The sequence below is a fragment of the Arachis hypogaea genome, chromosome 19 (assembly GCF_003086295.3).
Source record: "Arachis hypogaea cultivar Tifrunner chromosome 19, arahy.Tifrunner.gnm2.J5K5, whole genome shotgun sequence".
Taxonomy (NCBI): Eukaryota; Viridiplantae; Streptophyta; class Magnoliopsida; order Fabales; family Fabaceae; genus Arachis; species Arachis hypogaea.
The window spans coordinates 15,249,657-15,267,420 of NC_092054.1; the positions used below are offsets into that span (position 1 = coordinate 15,249,657).

The 17,764-nt window shown below is 42.7% G+C and overlaps 1 protein-coding gene across 1 annotated transcript; it reads right to left on the reverse strand.

Annotated features, from left to right (window-relative positions):
• Positions 1-15,107: 15,107 nt before the first annotated feature.
• On the reverse strand, positions 15,108-17,424 carry LOC112777972 (uncharacterized). The gene is made up of 3 exons (XM_025822349.1): positions 17,185-17,424; positions 15,437-17,125; positions 15,108-15,332 (listed from the first exon to the last, which is right to left on the reverse strand). The coding sequence occupies exons 1-3, from the start codon at positions 17,422-17,424 to the stop codon at positions 15,108-15,110; spliced, it is 2,154 nt and encodes a 717-aa protein (XP_025678134.1).
• Between the last annotated feature and the right edge of the window lie 340 nt (positions 17,425-17,764).

Sequence of the window (17,764 nt, forward strand, 5' to 3'; positions counted from 1 at the left end):
CATAAAGCATAGTTGAAGTTCAACTAAATCATTCTAATATATTCTTAAAGATAAGGTATTTTGAAAGTAAAAAAAATAAAGAGAAGATATTTTTGGTATAATTTGTATATAAATAAGAAAAAAATGACAGTGATAAAATAAAAGGGATTATAGGAATATTTTTTATGTCGTCGAATCATTAAATAAGGATTATAAGAATATCTTTCATTGAATATTTATAATTTCTCTAAATTTTCAATTAGGTCCCTATATTTTTTTCCTTTCAATTAGGTCCTTAGGGGTATACAAGTAATTTCACAATTCACTAACATTTTTTTAACGTTTAACGTTAACAAGGACTAAATTGAAAAAAAAAATAATGTATAGGGACCCAATTGAAAAGAAAAAAAGTATAGGAACCTAATTGAAAATTCGATGAAACTATAGGGACCTGTAGAGTAATTAAACCTATTATTTATTAACAAAAATATATTTTAAATATTTTATATAATTAATAATATATTAAAAATAATTTATATTTTAATATCAATATAATATTAAATATTATTACGATTTATATAAAATATATATATATATATATATATATATATATATATATATATATATGCGTGTCTATGTGTTTTATAAAATTTTAAAATTTGTGAATCGCTTGTAGTATCTATACATCATAAAAGATAATGTTATCCATAATTTATTTTTGTTGATTTTAAATTAATTTAATTAGACTTAATTAATAAAAATATTTAAATAAGTAGTAGTATTATTAGGTTAAAAGGTTGAACACATTTAAACGTGCTCACGATGTCGGGCCTCCTAACAGAGAACTAATGTTAAATGTGACCTAGGCATGCATAAGTGATGTCAATTGTAAGACTTTTTATATTTAAAAGTTTAGAATTATATTTTTGATGAAATTTGTACATTATTATTGACCACACTTTAAGTTTAAAAAAGATTCTTATGTAAAATCATTGTTATATAATTTAAGCTTTTAGAAGAGATAAAAAGTCAGAATAACTATATTTGAAGCCAAAATTATAATTTATAAGTTATATACATCATATTTTTAATTGTTGATTTTGTATGAAAAATGAGTTTATAAAATATTAAAATAGTCATTGCTTTTATGTGAGAGACTATTTCCCCAATCCCCGCAATATGTAAATCCGGGAACAAAATGTATGTTACATATCTATAAATTTAACGCGTAATTTTGAAATTCAAGTATGATTATTAATAGGCTTAAAATTTAGAATGGTGATGAGATCTCTATTTTAAAGATTATGTAAGAAAGGAATTAAAACAGCCTGACGAGAAGAAGGTGGTTGAATTGCTAACACGAATGTATGTGTTTAGATATCACATTTAGGCAGGGCAGTTAAAATGAGCTAATACTGTTAAAAAAAATTAATTTGATTAATCCGGGGGAAAAAAAAAGAACTGACCCATTAACTTGTTTAATTTTGTTTTATTTTTTTTTTCAATCTCACCCAAATTTCCAAACGGAAATGTTTGGTAACAAAAAAAAAATCAGCCAAAAACAGCCGTAACTTGTCTTATTTAGCATTTATTAATTGTTACGACAATTAATTAATGTTAAATAAGGCAAGTTCTGCGTATTTTTTTTTTTCTACCTAGTATTACCCATTCCCAAAATTGATTATTTTGGTTTTCCTTTATAGAAAAAATTTGACAATATGAAAGAGGGAAACGAGTTTAGTCTGTTTAGTTTGATAAGCTTTTTTTTTTTTTTATGGCTCAGGTCAGTATTTTAGAAGCTTATACATATTTAATATGTGATTTATATGAATTGTTTAATAATCTACTTAAAATAATACACCATGGTATAGTTGACCCGTGACAGCCCTACATTAGAGGAGTAGGGTGTCATATTAAAACAATAGAAAATATTATAGGATCGAGTCATGTCACGCATAAGAAGATAGGATTATGTTACGGATTCGACCCACGGATCCTACACCCAGAACGGTCTCTGAATCCGGTTATCAGGGTCCGACCCCCTTCGCCCTTCCAGAAGGCCCGAAATCAGCCCACTAGAGCTCCTAACCAACTTTCGAATTCAAACGTCTCCCTTATCTTAGCCAAATAAGATAAGATAAGATATTCACTATCACCTATAAATAGAGGACCCAGGTCCCTCCAGGTATTCATTCATTCTTCACACCTTCTACCTCTTAGATCTATTCTGACTTGAGCGTCGGAGTATCTTTGCAGGTACCACCCCCCATTGCTCCAGGCAAGTGATCCGGCATCTGCCTCAACCCGCAAGTTCTCGATCCATTTCTCAACCCGTACCAGAGACATCTTGTACATTGGCGCCGTCTGTGGGGACTTTGCAACGTTGTGGCGGCATGGCGGATAACTCAGAAGAGCAATCATCAAACTCAGATTTCTTGCGTGTAACTGAGAGCAAAAAGGAATAATGTTTCCTTAACTTGCATCACCTTTGCATGTTTATGCATCCTTTCGCCCTACTCCAACGGTGAAATCCCAAAGGAATAATGTTTCCTTAACTTGCATCACCTTTGCATGTTTATGCACCCTTTCGCCCTACTCCAACGGCGAAATCCCAAAGGAATAATGTTTCCTTAACTTGCATCACCTTTGCAGGTTTATGCACCCTTTCGCCCTACTCCAACGGCGAAATCCCAAAGGAATAATGTTTCCTTAACTTGCATCACCTTTGCAGGGATAACACACCTTCGCCCTACTCCAACGGCGAAATCCCAAAGGAATAATGTTTCCTTAACTTGCATCACCTTTGCATGTTTATGCACCCTTTCGTCCTACTCCAACGGCGAAATCCCAAAGGAATAATGTTTCCTTAACTTACATTACCTTTGCAGCGATAACACACCTTCGCCCTATTCCAACGGCGAAATCCCAAAGGAACAATGTTACTTGCAATTACCTTCTTAGTGATAACACTCTTTATGCACCCTCGCCCTATTCCAACGGTGAAATTCCAAAACCTCTGAGCCCAAAGTCTCGCCTCCCTTTAGTGGGACACCTCCACCTCTTGGACCCTCTCATTCACCACTCCCCCATCCGTCTCTCCAAGCGCCATGGCCCCATCTTCTCCCTCTACTTCGGCTCCATGCCCAGTGAGGTTGCTTCTTCTTTTGAACTCTTCAAGCTCTTCCTCCAAACCCACGAGGTCATCTCTTTCAACACTAGGTTCCAAACCTCTGTCATCTGCCGCCTCACCTGTGACAACTCTGTCGCCATGACATCATGAACGACCTCCTTAAATGCTACCATCGTGGCCAAGCTCAGACCTCTCAGGAGCCAATAGATCAAGAAAGTTCTCAAGGTTCTTGCACAGATACGGGGGACAGCCAAATCGTGGCGGCATGACGGAGAACCTCGAGGAGCAATCCTCCACCCGACACCCCAACTCAAACCCACAAAGCCCAACTCCCGAACTCCAAGATAACACTCCTCCCACCCATGGGAGGATAATAAACGCGGCACATCGCCAACCAACCCCAACCCAGCAACAACCAAGAGAGGACAATCATCCTTCCACTGAAGCCCGGCCACCCGATGGCCTGGGAGAGAAGGCGGTCCAGATAATCCAAGAGTTGTGCCTCAGGATGCAAAACCTCAAAGGCCGAGTCACACCCAAAGAACGGTACCACCCGGAGCATACAAGCCAAGCGACCTCCAGGACCTAATCTCATCGCGATACCAGGAACACCATGCCCCCTGAGCAGAGTTAAGCCCCAAAATGGTCCCTGAGATTGGCGTCGTGCACTAAAATCGTCCCTGAGATCCCAATTGCACCAATTACGTCCCTGAGATTGAGAAAAGTGCACCATATTAGTCCCTGACCTATTTTCCCTTAACGACGTGATGACATGGCTGGATGACGTGGATGGTAAGTGACACGTGTCACTCCATGATTTGACCACGTGTAATGATATGATGATGTGGTGACCAGTGACACGTGGCATGCTGACGTGGATAGTTGTGCCACGTGTCACAATGTTATTTGGCCACGTGTCCGTTTGTGCCACGTGTCGCGACAGTATTAGTCCACGTGTCATCCATTATGTCATCGTTGTAAATGCACCAAATTAGTCCCTCACTTTGCATTAAGTGACTCATTTTAGTCCCTGAAATTGAATGTCGTGCACCAAACTAGTCCCTTCACCAATATTTTTTTATTTTTTTTCTATAAATTCAAAATTCTTAATATTTTTGAATACATTAATTTCAATTCTATTTTTTCACATGTTATTCAAATAAAAGTGCTTTTATAAAATATTTTTTCTCTTGCGAATATCCTAACCGTCGACTTGGAGTTGACGTGAAGGTATTTCAAGCACCTTCACTACTATCTCCGACCTCTTTCAGTACTTTTATAAAATATTTTTTTCTCTTGCAGATACCTCTAACCGACGTCTTGGAGTTGACGTGAAGGCATTTCAAGTTTCCCTCATTACCATCTCCGACCTCTTTTATTTATACTGCAAAGGTCGGAGATGATAGTGAAAGTGCTTGAAAAACCTTCAATCTAGCTCATTTACACATAACGAAAACGTGTACTTCATAAGAATAAAAAATATATATATTTTAATTATTGATTTCTTGTTAAAAGCACGTGTTTTTTTTTATGAAAACAAAAAGTATCCAATCAATCATATAATTATTTTTTTATAATAACATACTTATATATTACAAAAATTACCAATGTTCAATTATTAAAAAAATTATATAATTAAAACTAAAATCTTACAAATTTTTATGAAAACACTTGTATTTAAATGATATATGAAAAAATAGAATTGAAATTAGTGCATCTAAGATATTGAAAATTTTAAATTTAAAAAAAATGAGAAAAAATTGGTGAAGAGACTAATTTGGTGCACGACATTCAATTTCAGGGACTAAAATAAGTCACTTAATGCAAAGTGAGGGACTAATTTGGTGCATTTACAACGATGACATAATGGATGACACGTGGACGAATACTGTCGCGACACGTGGCACAAACGGACACGTGGCCAAATAACATTGTGACACGTGGCACAACTATCCACGTCAGCATGCCACGTGTCACTGGTCACCACATCATCATATCATTACACGTGGCCAAATCATGGAGTGACACGTGTCACTTACCATCCACGTCATCCAGCCATGTCATCACGTCGTTAAGGGAAAATTGGTCAGGGACTAATATGGTGCACTTTTCTCAATCTCAGGGACGTAATTGGTGCAATTGGGATCTGAGGGACGATTTTAGTGCACGACGCCAATCTCAGGGACCATTTTGGGGCATAACTCCCCCTGAGCAACAACACTGCAAACAGCACGATCGCAGCGTTTCCCTAGACCCGAAACACCGACGCGGAGAAGATGACCGACGACACCATCGGAGGCCAAACGAGCAGGAAACATGCACGTGATAATGGAAGCCATCCCATTCACAGAAAAATCCTTGAGAGCCAAACTCCTGAAGGACTTCAACAAGCCCACTGACATGAAATAGGACAGGACCAACGATCCCCGGGAACACCTAACGGCCTTCGAGGCCAGGATGAACCTAGAAGGAGCCGCCAACATGATCCGGTGTAAGGCCTTCTCAATAACCTTAGCTGGCCCTGCGATCAAATGGTTCAACGCCCTCCCCAACGGATCCATAACTGGCTTCCACAATATCTCACGGAAGTTCATGGCCCAATTCACCACCAGAATCACCAAAGCTAAACACCCCATCAGCTTATTAGGGGTCGCACAGAAACAAGATGAATCCACACGAAAATACCTGGACCGCTTCAACGATGAATGCCTAACGATTGATGGACTCATGGATTCCGTCGCAAGCCTCTGTTTAACCAACGGGCTCATGAACGAAGACTTCTGCAAACACCTCACCACCAAGCCAGTATGGACCATGCACGAGATCCAAAACTTCGCCAGAGACTACATAAACGACGAGGAGGTCAGCCAGGTCGTCGCCGCCAATAAACGGCAACACGGCAACACCCCACACGGCAACCCGACTCCCCGCCATAATTCGATGCCCAGAGAAAGTCAAAGAGACCAACCCAAACAAACCAACACAAACCGACCACCCAGGATCGGGAAATTCTCGAACTACACCCCCTGACAGCCTCGATTACCGAGATATACCACCAGATAGCGGATTGGGGTATTATTCCGAAAGCCCGACAACTCAGAGAAAGAACGGGCGGCAACAAGACCCTTTACTGTGACTACCACCGAGGTTACGGGCACAGGACACAAGACTGTTTCGACCTTAAAGACGCCCTCAAACAAGCTATAAGAGACGGCAAACCCCCAGAGTTCACCAAAATCATCAGAGAACCAAAACATGCGGAAAAAGACAGGTCGCCTGAGAGGAAAGGACGCAACCTGAGAACACAAAAATAACCTCCCAGGGAAAGTCCAGAAGACGACCCGGCCATAGTAGTAAATGTCATCACGGGCAAGGATGTGTCAAGCAAGTCAAGATCAACACTAAAAAAGGACCTCAAATTCTTGGCCGTCAGAGATCAAGCCCCAGCTACCACAGCCGACAAAACGATAACTTTCTTGCCCGAGGATTGCAGCACAGCACCTCGGCCAAAGACGCACCTTTCGTCATCTCGACGAGAATCGGAACAGGACTAGTTCAGAGAATACTGGTGGACACTGGCGCAGACTCCAACATCCTCTTCCGAGGTGCCTTCGACAAGCTCGGGCTCCGCAACGAAAATCTCCAAACACACCGCAACGGTGTCACGGGACTCGGAGACAACTTCCTCAAGCTAGACGGTTCCATCATTCTTCCCCTTACCATAGGGACGGGAAGCCATAGGAAGACAATCCTGTCCGAGTTCGTGGTCCTCAAAAACTCCACCGCTTATAACGTCATCCTCAGAAGGAAAACAATCAACGACCTCTCCGCCGTCATCTTTACCAAATACCTTCTAATGAAGTTCACGGCAGAAGATGGCTCCGTCGGAACCATCCACGGAGACCGGGAAACCGGGGTAGAATACGACAACATCAGCCTAGCCCTATGCAAGAGATCCCGAGACGCAGCAAGAATCTTCCTTTCCAATCTCGATGCACACCAAAATCCACGCAGAACCATGGGAGGAAACGACAAAGAAGCAAAGTAGGGCCTTGCAGACAAGGTCAGGAGTATAGCACACCTACGTGAGCTAGTCTTAAAATAGAGAATAAGCCTAAGGTACAATGGCAGCACGGTACGACGAGACTTCGGACCAGGAGACCTCGTCTTATGACAAACAACATCGATCTACCCACTCCCAATAAAACGGATATCCAAATAAGTAAACGGCTACCCGGGAATCGATCACCCCGAAGCCAATAAAACGGATATCCAAATAACAAAACGGGTATCCAAATAACAAAAATAGCGGCCCGGGGATCGATCACTCCGAGGCCAACAAAATAGATATCCAAATAATAAAACGGATATCCAAATAAGTAAACGGCTACCCGGGAATCGATCATCCCGAGGCCAACAAAAGGGATATCCAAATAATAAAACGGATATCCAAATAAGTAAACGGCTACCCGGGAATCGATCACCCCAAGGCCAACAAAACGGATATCCAAATAATAAACCGGATATCCAAATAAGTAAACGGCTACCCGGGAATCGATCACCCCGAAGCCAATAAAACGGATATCCAAATAATAAAACGGATATCCAAATAAACAAACGGCTACCCGGGAATCGATCACCCCGAAGCCAATAAAACAGATATCCAAATAATAAAACAGATATCCAAATAAGTAAACGGCTACCCGAGAATCGATCACCCCGAAGCCAATAAAACGGATATCCAAATAATAAAACGGATATCCAAATAACAAAACGGATATCCAAATAACAAAAATAGTGACTCGTGAATCGGTCACCCGCAACGCCAACAAAACGGGAATCCAAATAAGCTAAATAAACAAAGTCTTGAAATCGGCCCACCAAGAGGCCTAAAATAAGTTCACAATAACGGCCCAAAAAAGGCCACACAAAACAAGCATGAGCTGACGGTCTTCCAACTCGCGGAAAGCCATACTGACCAACATCCTACCAATTGGTGCATGATGACGTCACGCCTTTTTCAGGCCCCTCACAGTCTCCCGAACTACAGAGAATCGGACTCTCCAATGACTTAGCATTGAGACCATGAAAGCATACTCTCATGCTCTGGGGGCAACTGTTCCAGACCCGATCTCCGAGCCATTCTTCGGAACGGTCATCAAACCCGGCATGTGATGAGACGCCCAAACAACGCGCTCCTGGCCTGACCATGAAACGGCTAGGAACTCCCCAAATCCTCGACCTCGATCGGAAAAACCAAACAACGATCTCCTTGCCAAACCACAATGGCGAGGAAAATGTTTTTCCAGCAATGAGACCGAGCACCCTCACTCTCTCGCTACGGGGGCAACTGTTACGGATCCGGCCCACGGATCCTACACCCAGAACGGTCTCCGAACCCGGTTACCAGTGTCCAACCCCCTTCGCCCTTCCAGAAGGCCCAGAACCAACCCACTAGAGCTCCTAACCAACTTTCGAATTCAAACGTCTCCCTTATCTTAGCCAAATAAGATAAGATAAGATAAGATAATTCAAACGTCTCCCTTATCTTAGCCAAATAAGATAAGATAAGATATTCACCATCACCTATAAATAGAGGACCCAGGTCCCTCCAGGTATTCATTCATTCCTCACACCTTCTACCTCTTAGATCCATTCTGACTTGAGCGTCGGAGTGTCTTTGCAGGTACCACCCCCCATTGCTCCAGGCAAGTGATCCGGCATCTGCCTCAACCTGCAAGTTCTCGATCCATCTCTCAACCCGTACCAGAGACATCTTGTACAGATTAGTTTTATATAACAAAAAAGCAAATTTAATATATATTAAGCTAAATCTGTGAAAAGATCATATTCACTAAAATAATTTAACGATGCTAAGAACAGGAATGTCTATTGGTTTGCGCTAACCTACGTAGCCATAGGGTTTTACCCCATCCAAGTAGAAAATTATGGATTCGTTTTATTCGTTCGTTTGAATTCAAAAAATTATCCATCTATAACATGAGGATTGAGTAGTGGTGGGTATTAAAATATTATTAGAATTATTAGTAGTAGGGAGTTAAGTTAATAATGGCTAGTAATTAGTAGATGAATATTTATGAAGTTAGTTGGTAATATTCTTATAAATAGGGTGATTTTGTATCATGTAACAACTTTATATATAATATTATCTTTTTATTCTACTATTTAACATAATATCAGAGCCATAGTATTCTCATTGAGGAGGATAAACCATTAGTCTTTCGGTAAAAAATTACCATGCTTCCTTTTCACCCAAATATTTTTCATCCATAATTTTTTTTTATTCTTGTTATTGATTTAATACTTTCTCACCTCACCAAATAATCTATTCTTTTTGTCTTGTCCTTTCGAGTCTAACGGACCCAAAATTATGGATATTAAGAGATCAAACGCGCTTTCACACGCCTCTCAAAGTTTATTGTCATGGTCACTTCTTCTTTATCTCCTCTTCTTCATCCATTTTCTCTTTCTTCCTCTGTCAAGAACCACTCCCTGTCCGCACCTTTTCTCCTTCTCTTTATCTATCTGTTCACCCCGTTGCCGGTCACCCTGCGCCATTGCGACATCCTTGACGTCCCCTTTCTTCTTCTCTTCTTTTTCTTCCTATTTCTTTTTGGTTATCTCACTCCTATCTCACTCTCAAACATAGAACCAGAGCAGTAGTCTTGTTCCTCCTTTTCGTCATGACCAGAATCGCCGGCCCGCAACACATGCGTCTTCCTTCTTCTTCTGCATCACCACGCCGCACGCATCGCCTCTTCTGCGTCACCGCACGCCGCTCACATCTTTCCCTAACTAGAGCAGAAGTCTTGTTCCTCCTTCTCGTCATGACCAGAATCGCGGCCCACGCCGTGCTTCTCTTTTCATTTGTCTTCCTCTACGACTCGCACCACATGTCTCTTTCTCTACGTTACTGCGCTATACACTTCTTCCTCAATCATTTCATCAAAACTTATTAAGTTGGGAATTATTGACATCTTTCATTTATCGGTTTGTGGAAGCATATTAAAATACTATTAGATAGAGTAGTTAGTAGTTGAGAGTTAAGTTAATAATGACTAGTAGTTAGTAGATGGATATTTACAAAATTAATTAATAATATTTTTATAAACAAAATGACTCTTATATTATATAATAACAACTTCAACACAATAACTTCACATATAAAATTATCTTGTTATTTTACTTTTCGCCCAAAATTTTAACAGTGGTGGCATGAGTTTATATTTTTTATTTAATCTACACAACATATTCAATCTAATGATGCCATTCTTACTCAAATCCAGAGGTATCTGCTTCTATCTTCCGTTTTATTGATTCTTAATTTGTTTAGTGATTATACATTGATTTTTTCAAAGTATGTTACTTATAAACAATTCTAAATCTAATAACATTTTTATTTTTTATTTTTTTCCTTTAATTTCTCACTTTATTTCTACTAGTTTAATTTGATGCAATTTTAATTTAATTTATTTTTCACTTTCTTTTTGAATTTGTTAGTTGCATATTGTATCTAATTAATTCTCTTGACTTGTCTTTCCTTTTTTTGTTTACTCTCGAAGCGGGATTGCTAAAAAAAACTTATTAGCATTATGAAATAATAAATATTAGAATTTTTTACTTAAATAAATTGTATGGGAGTCAAAATTACCTGATTCTCTTGAAACAGATTCTGCAACGTGATTATCCTTTTTGTATTATTATATAAATCGTCCAAGGGTGCATAGGGTTATATAAAACATGAATCATCTCACCCTAGGACGATTAATGCATGAACTTGTGAGGCAAATTAAGCGTAAATTGTGGCAGGACTTCTTGGGTTAGAAATAGAGTATAAATCGTCCCAGGGTAGTAGGTTTCACGTGTTCATGGGCTAAATCAAACTGGGCTGCCACGATTTATATGTTATTCGGACCCTCTTCAGTCTGGCACGATTTATGTGTTAGTTTGTAACACTAACTGGGCTGGGACGATTTATGCCCAAGTTAGTAACCCTAAGGACTCAAGGACGAGTCATCTTTGTTGTTGCTGCGGCGTAAAGGGTGAGAGGAGGTTTGGGAGCCACCATTTTTGACCGGAGAGGAAGTTTGGGGGGAGAAGTGTTTCGGGTGTGGGGACCAGCCGGTGGCGAAGGTGCAACTGGTGGTGGGCAGAGGCGTCTGAGTGGCACAGGACGTGGTGGCAGTGGGCTGTCGGTGGCCGGCTGGTGGAGTTGGGAATCTCTCCGGCGGTGATAATGGCCACGAACCAAGGAGATATGTACCGCCTGAACGGCATTGCGCATGTTGCCGGATTTATTGATCAAGAGATAAGTTTTTAAATTTTGTAATGTTGTTGAGTCGATGCCATGTGTATGTTAAGTACATTGATATGTTGGATGATATAGTATGTTGGATGATATTGTATAGGGTGAATATGCATCTTAGAATATTTTTTGATTAAGACGTTGCCGGATACCATGTTTAGTGATTTAGTTATTTTTTGGTTTAGTATAAGACGTTAGAAATCAGTGTTCTTAATAGATTATGGAATTCACTCATGATAGGGTGATGGTTCTGATGGTAGAATCCCAAAAAATTTGCTGTTTTTACTTTGAGACCGGACCAGACCGGACCGGTTCGAGGGGAAAACCGGGCAATCGATCCTGAGCGTCCAATCTGATGATCTGACCAGATGAGGCAACGAACCGGTTGGGTGTGGTCAAACCCGGAGTGAAATGGTTTAAACTGATATCACTCGGTAAGACCGGTTCGACCGAACCGCTTGAGTTTCAAATTTTTTTTAAAATGTTGAAGTTGGATTATTAGTGAAAATATGTATTTAAATTTTAAATTTTAAAATTTTTTAGGGATTTTATTTTTTAATTATATAGGACCGAGTCAATCGGTTCAACCGGTGAATTACCGGTTGAACCATTAACCCGGTGACTTGATCGGTTCGGTTGTGACTTTTATGGTTCTTACATTATATTGGTAATGTCGATTTGAACATGAAATGTTATTATGAACATATCCATTTTGATGGCATCTGTGAGTTGGATATTTGTCTTGAACTAAGTTATTTTCTATGTGTGTCTGTATAAGGACCCGAAATAATGATGTGCTTATGCTTGCGTATTTTCAGCCAACCCGATGCGTTAGGAGCGTGCATCGGCAACAGAAGATGATACTGCATGATCGTATACTCCCGTACTTAGATCGTGCAAACCTATTACATGTTGCTCGATTGAATGATTATTGGTTCAAGCTTGATGAGCCGCTGATCAGTGCTTTTGTGGAGCGATGGCGTCCCGAGTCACATACATTCCACATGCCATTTGGGGAGTGTACCGTAACACTACAAGATGTGGCATACCAGTTTGGCCTTCCAATTGACGGTCATGCAGTGAGTGGGTGCCTCAGCGACTTCGAGCAGTTGATGGAGGGTGGCAAGCCTGCATGGGTGTGGTTTGGAGAGTTATTTGGTGAACTCCCACCGGAGGACTGCATCGATGACTTCACAGTTTCTTTTTCTTGGTTCCAGAACAAGTTTAGAGTATTGCCCGCTCATGCGTTAGAGGAGACGGTACAGATCTATGCACGGGATTACATTATGATGTTGTTGTCCACCGCGCTGTTCACGGATAAGTCTGGTGCCAGGGTACACTTACGGTGGCTCCCGTATGTTGCAGACCTCGATGGACTCGGCAAGTACAGCTGGGCTTCGGCCACCTTGTCTTGGTTATACAGATGTCTCTGTAGGGTTGCGAATCGGAATGTAAAGAACCTCTCTGGACCGTTGTCGCTACTACAGTCTTGGATTTTTTGGTGTTTCTCGGCATTCAGGCCTAGAGGGTTTGATGCTATTCTCTGGCCGCTTGCTGCGAGGTATATCATTTTGATGCATAATCATTGTCATGCACATGTTTGTATCGTATTTTATAAGCTCACTTCTGGTCGCTTTGTAATGGATCAGGTGGGGTCGGTTTCTTCCGTCGTCGGATGAGAAGGGACCCCGTGTGATTGCTACCCGACACAGATTAGATAGGCTGACTGGCGATAATGTAAGTTTGAATGTCTATAATGCTATTTTCTGCATTTCTGTTTTCATATACTCGGTTGGTAATGTTGACTGATTTCCATGTTGCAGTTCATTTGGATGCCATATAGCAATCTTGAGGTGATCCAAGTAGTCCATCCTGACATACTCCGGCCTGACCACACGCTTTTATGGAAGTCGACCACTGCGTTGATATACTTTGTGGCAATAGAGTGGCATCAAGTAGATAGGGTTTTATCCCAGCTCGGGGGAGTTCAGCACATCCCAGAGCCAGCCATCAACATCGACTTCTTGTTATCCAAGGATGGTAGAGGACCCACTAGGTAGTTTCCTGAGGTATTCGCCACATGGAATCAGTGTTGGGATGAGAGACGTCAGAGCGTGCTTTCTTTTCAGTTGGTTCCAGATCCCCGTCCGTCTGCTGAATATCTTGACTGGTGGTTCCGTGTAGCACGTAGGTTCCTTTCACATGATCGTCTACTCATGGATCCTCGGGCGGGTGGAGTTCCCGTAGATGCTCCAGTTCGGGGTCATGTTGCTGCACCTGCTAGGCAGCAAGGACCAAATGTGCCTGACAATAGGCGGAGAGCGACCCGTGCGCGTGTGGGGACTCGATACAGCCAGCCTGTTGGGGCAAGACACGAGGATGCTATTGGGATGGATGATGATCCAGAGCATCACGATGATGATGGCGGTGGTGGAGGTGATGATGGCGATGACGGGGGAGATGATGGTGGGACTGGCCACCAGGGTCGTCAAAGGGGTTGGGGGCATGGTGGGGCGGGTCTGGTTGGTGTTGGGGTGGTGGAGATGGTTGGGGAGGAGGTGGCGGTGGGGGTTCTGGTTGGGGAGGGGGTGCGAGTGGATCCGGGTGGGGTGGCGGTGGTGGTGGTTCTAGTTGGGGTGGGGGTGTTACCGGATCTGGGTGGGGTTGGGGTGGTGGTAGTGGGGGAGGAGGCAGTGGAGCTGGAGGTGGATCAGGACGGGGAGGTGGTAGTACCTCCAGAGGGCATGTTGCTGGGCATCAAGTAGATACAGATGTTGTAGGGGTTGAGGGCACTTTATTCCATTGTACTACTGAGGGTGGGAGTGGAGGTGTCCAGGCTGATGCGGCCACGTTGTTCTCCGACTTCGGCAGCCCGAACCAGATGGAGCAGGTATTCGGCGCTGGTTCAGAGTTTTTTGCAGACTTTGCCCAGTTTGGGAGCCCAGCTGGTGATTACAGGCCACAGTTTGATGGTGTTGCGGTGGATCTCAACGTCGACTTGAATGAAGTGCCGACTGGTTATCAAGGAGGCGAATTTGCCTTGGTAAGCACTCCGACATCCGCCCTTGGGGGAGTGAGACAACACCCACTGCCTGTTCTGCCGGAGCCTGCAAATGCTGCTGATAGCAGGCCCCCAGATGCGTTTGTCCCAGTCACGCAGCGGAGGAAGCGCGTGATCAAGCCGGCAAAGTGTGGCACTGGTTCACACATGTGTTAGTTATCGGACTCGAATAGATCTCGGCCACTGAGTAGTGTTGTTTTTAGAGTTGGTCTTATTATTTATGTTACTTGTGTTAGGACTTCTTGTTCGAACTTAACTACCTTTTTCATTTCGTATATGTTTATGCTACTTCATGGGTTTGTATCTTTACATTTGGTACATGTTTATGTTTGGTACATGTTTATGCTACTTTATGGGTTTGTATCTTTCCATTTGGTACATGTTTATGTTACTTCATTTCGTATATATTTTGTTCGCGTATCACTAGCATGAGGTAATACAAAATAAGTAAAAGTCCAAACAAAAGCATAGTCAATGTAAATTAAGAACACACGAATTGATATACATATAGATCACCTTAACAAAGGTTTATAACGAATGTAAACTTAAAAAGTACACGACATATTATAAAGAAGCATGAGCAATAGTAAACATTCATAAGCTAACAGTGCCTATGCATTGCTACCTTCGTGTGATCCAGAAGCTCCTGGGCGCTGTGGACAGTTTCTTCTGGTATGACCTGGGGTCCTACACAGTCCGCATCTCTTGGGTCTATCCGGATCCGCCTCATCCATACTATTCCTTATCCTAGTGCTCCGAGGTCTTCCAACTGCAGCCTGCATCATGCCAGGATCGGGGATAACACGAGGTCCCTCGTATATGGGTAAGAGATCATCCTGGATAGGCGGAGAGAAACCCATCTTGTAAACATTGACACGGTCTTCATGCGGTACACATCATCAACGTAGGTCCTCCAGTCCAGTCTACAAAATGAGCATACTGCAAGCACATGACGACACGGGTAGTGGAGGGTTTGAAAGTATCCACAGTCGCATGTGCAGGAGGATAGAGACACCCGACACACACTCATTGCAATCCTTCCCGCGGTCGGCGCAAGTTCCTCAACGACAAACTCAGAGTTTCCCCTATCATACAGATCCACCCACATATTTCTAGAGGCTTGTAAATTCCTCTCGATCGCCTTCATAAGGGTCTGACAAAATTCTTGCTTTGCTCCGACCTGAGACTCGGCCTCCTTTCCCTTCCGCACAAGGAGCTCGGCCAAACGCCCATATGTTGACTTAACTAACGAACCCGCCGGGAGGTTGCGTGTGCCTTTAAACACGGCGTTGATACACTCAAAGATGTTAGTCGTCATATGACCATATCGACGACCACCATCCCGATATTGGGTCCACAACTCCAACCCAATCCTGTCGCACCATTCAACCATTGCAGGATCTTCCTTCCGCAAAATGTCCATGTAATACCGATGATCCTCCTCAGTCTTTGCGTATACGGCATTCACGAGAATCCTCCGGGCTTCCTTAGACTTGTATGATAGTGCGAAGTTAGCCGCGATGTGTCGCACGCAAAATGCCCGGTATACCGACGGTGGGAGCCATCCACCGTCCTCTGCAAGTAAGGCAGCCTTGATGGCATTGTGCCGATCAGATATGACTAAAATGCCGGGTTTAGGGGTGACATGCTGGCAGAGATTAGTGAGGAAAAACTTCCACGAATCCGTGTTTTCGCCTTCGACTAACCCGAAAGCCACTGGGAGAATGTTCGAGTTTCCATCTTGGGCAATAGCCATTAGCAGAGTGCCGCCATACTTCCCATACAAATGGGTCCCATCAATGGATATCAGTGACTTGCAATACTTAAATGCCTCAATGCATGGAGGAAACGTCCAAAATAGTCGATGAAAGAAAACCGTTGACGCATCTACGGTCTTACCTATCCTCACTAGCGAAGTACGCAAAAGCGCAATAGTACCCGGCATATACAACTCAACCCCGATGATCCACCGTGGTATGTGGTTGTAAGACTCCTCCCAATCTCCATATATCTGAGCAATTGCCTTCTGCTTGCCTATCCAAACCTTCCTGTAGCTGGGCTTGAACCCAAACTTCGAAGACACCGCATTCTGTAACACCTTAACTGAGACTGATGCATCAGCCATCACCAACGATAAAATCGAGGCACATATGACATGGTAATCTAGCTGCCTGTGATCCATTGATATCTCCGTTGCTAGACACGTGTGTGGTTCATTGTACTTTCTAACTTTCCAGTAGCCTTTCCTCTGTCTCATAGTGACACGGATCAGCCAATTACAACCATTCCCGAACTGGACACACTTCCCATGATACTTCAACTGGTCGGACTCAAACACTTTATACTCTACACCCCGCCGAATATTATAACTCTTGATTGTCAGTACAGCTTCCTCTTTTGTTTCAAACCGTTGCCCGACCTCAAACTCGTCCGTGCCAATCACGCTAGGCCTTTCTCCGTGAATCACCGGGTGATGCTGATCTACATTTGCGGCCTGGTTCATTGCTTCAAGGTCCAATGTGGTAAAGTGTTGAGGGTACTGCTGTGTACCACTGCTACTATGGGTTTGAGCTCCCACGGCAACTGCGGTGTCCTCTTCATCGTCGCTCTCATCACCAATAATTGATGGCTCCGAATCTGACCCATCATCACCTATAGCCTCCGCAAACGGATCTCTCTCTCTCTTACCTCCATGAATGCGGGTGCACCGTCCACTACATGTTCAGATCCCATCGCAGCTGCAAGCTGGCCGAAGCTACGCCCATCACCCAAGTCATCACCCGAGACAGGCAAATCAGCAGCAAAAGATGGGGACAAAACAAGTGGAGTCGCCGGTTGCCCTGTTGGAACGGCGGTGGAAGTTCCTTCTATGACGCCAATGGGCAGATTCGGAGCAGATCCCCTGCTGCTGCCCTCCACGTCAACCATTCTGACAAACAACTCCAGCGCGCCTAAGTAAAAAAATCTTAATTGACTGTGAAATATAACTCGCATGTCGTCATCACCCAACATCGCGTACTTCCCAAACTTAACATAACCTTGCTTCAATGATATCGGAATACGAAAAAATAATTGCTTCACGCGTTTTTTACCACACTTTCCAACCTTCTCTAATATACTACTATGCAAATCCATCAACGTCGTTGACGGAGTTATAAACACACCTATATGCTTTTTGCTAGAAAAAGTTACACCCTCACTTGTATTTTCATCAATTTTTTCCCGGTGATGCACTAACAAGAAAATACTCTTCGCCATCTCTCACACC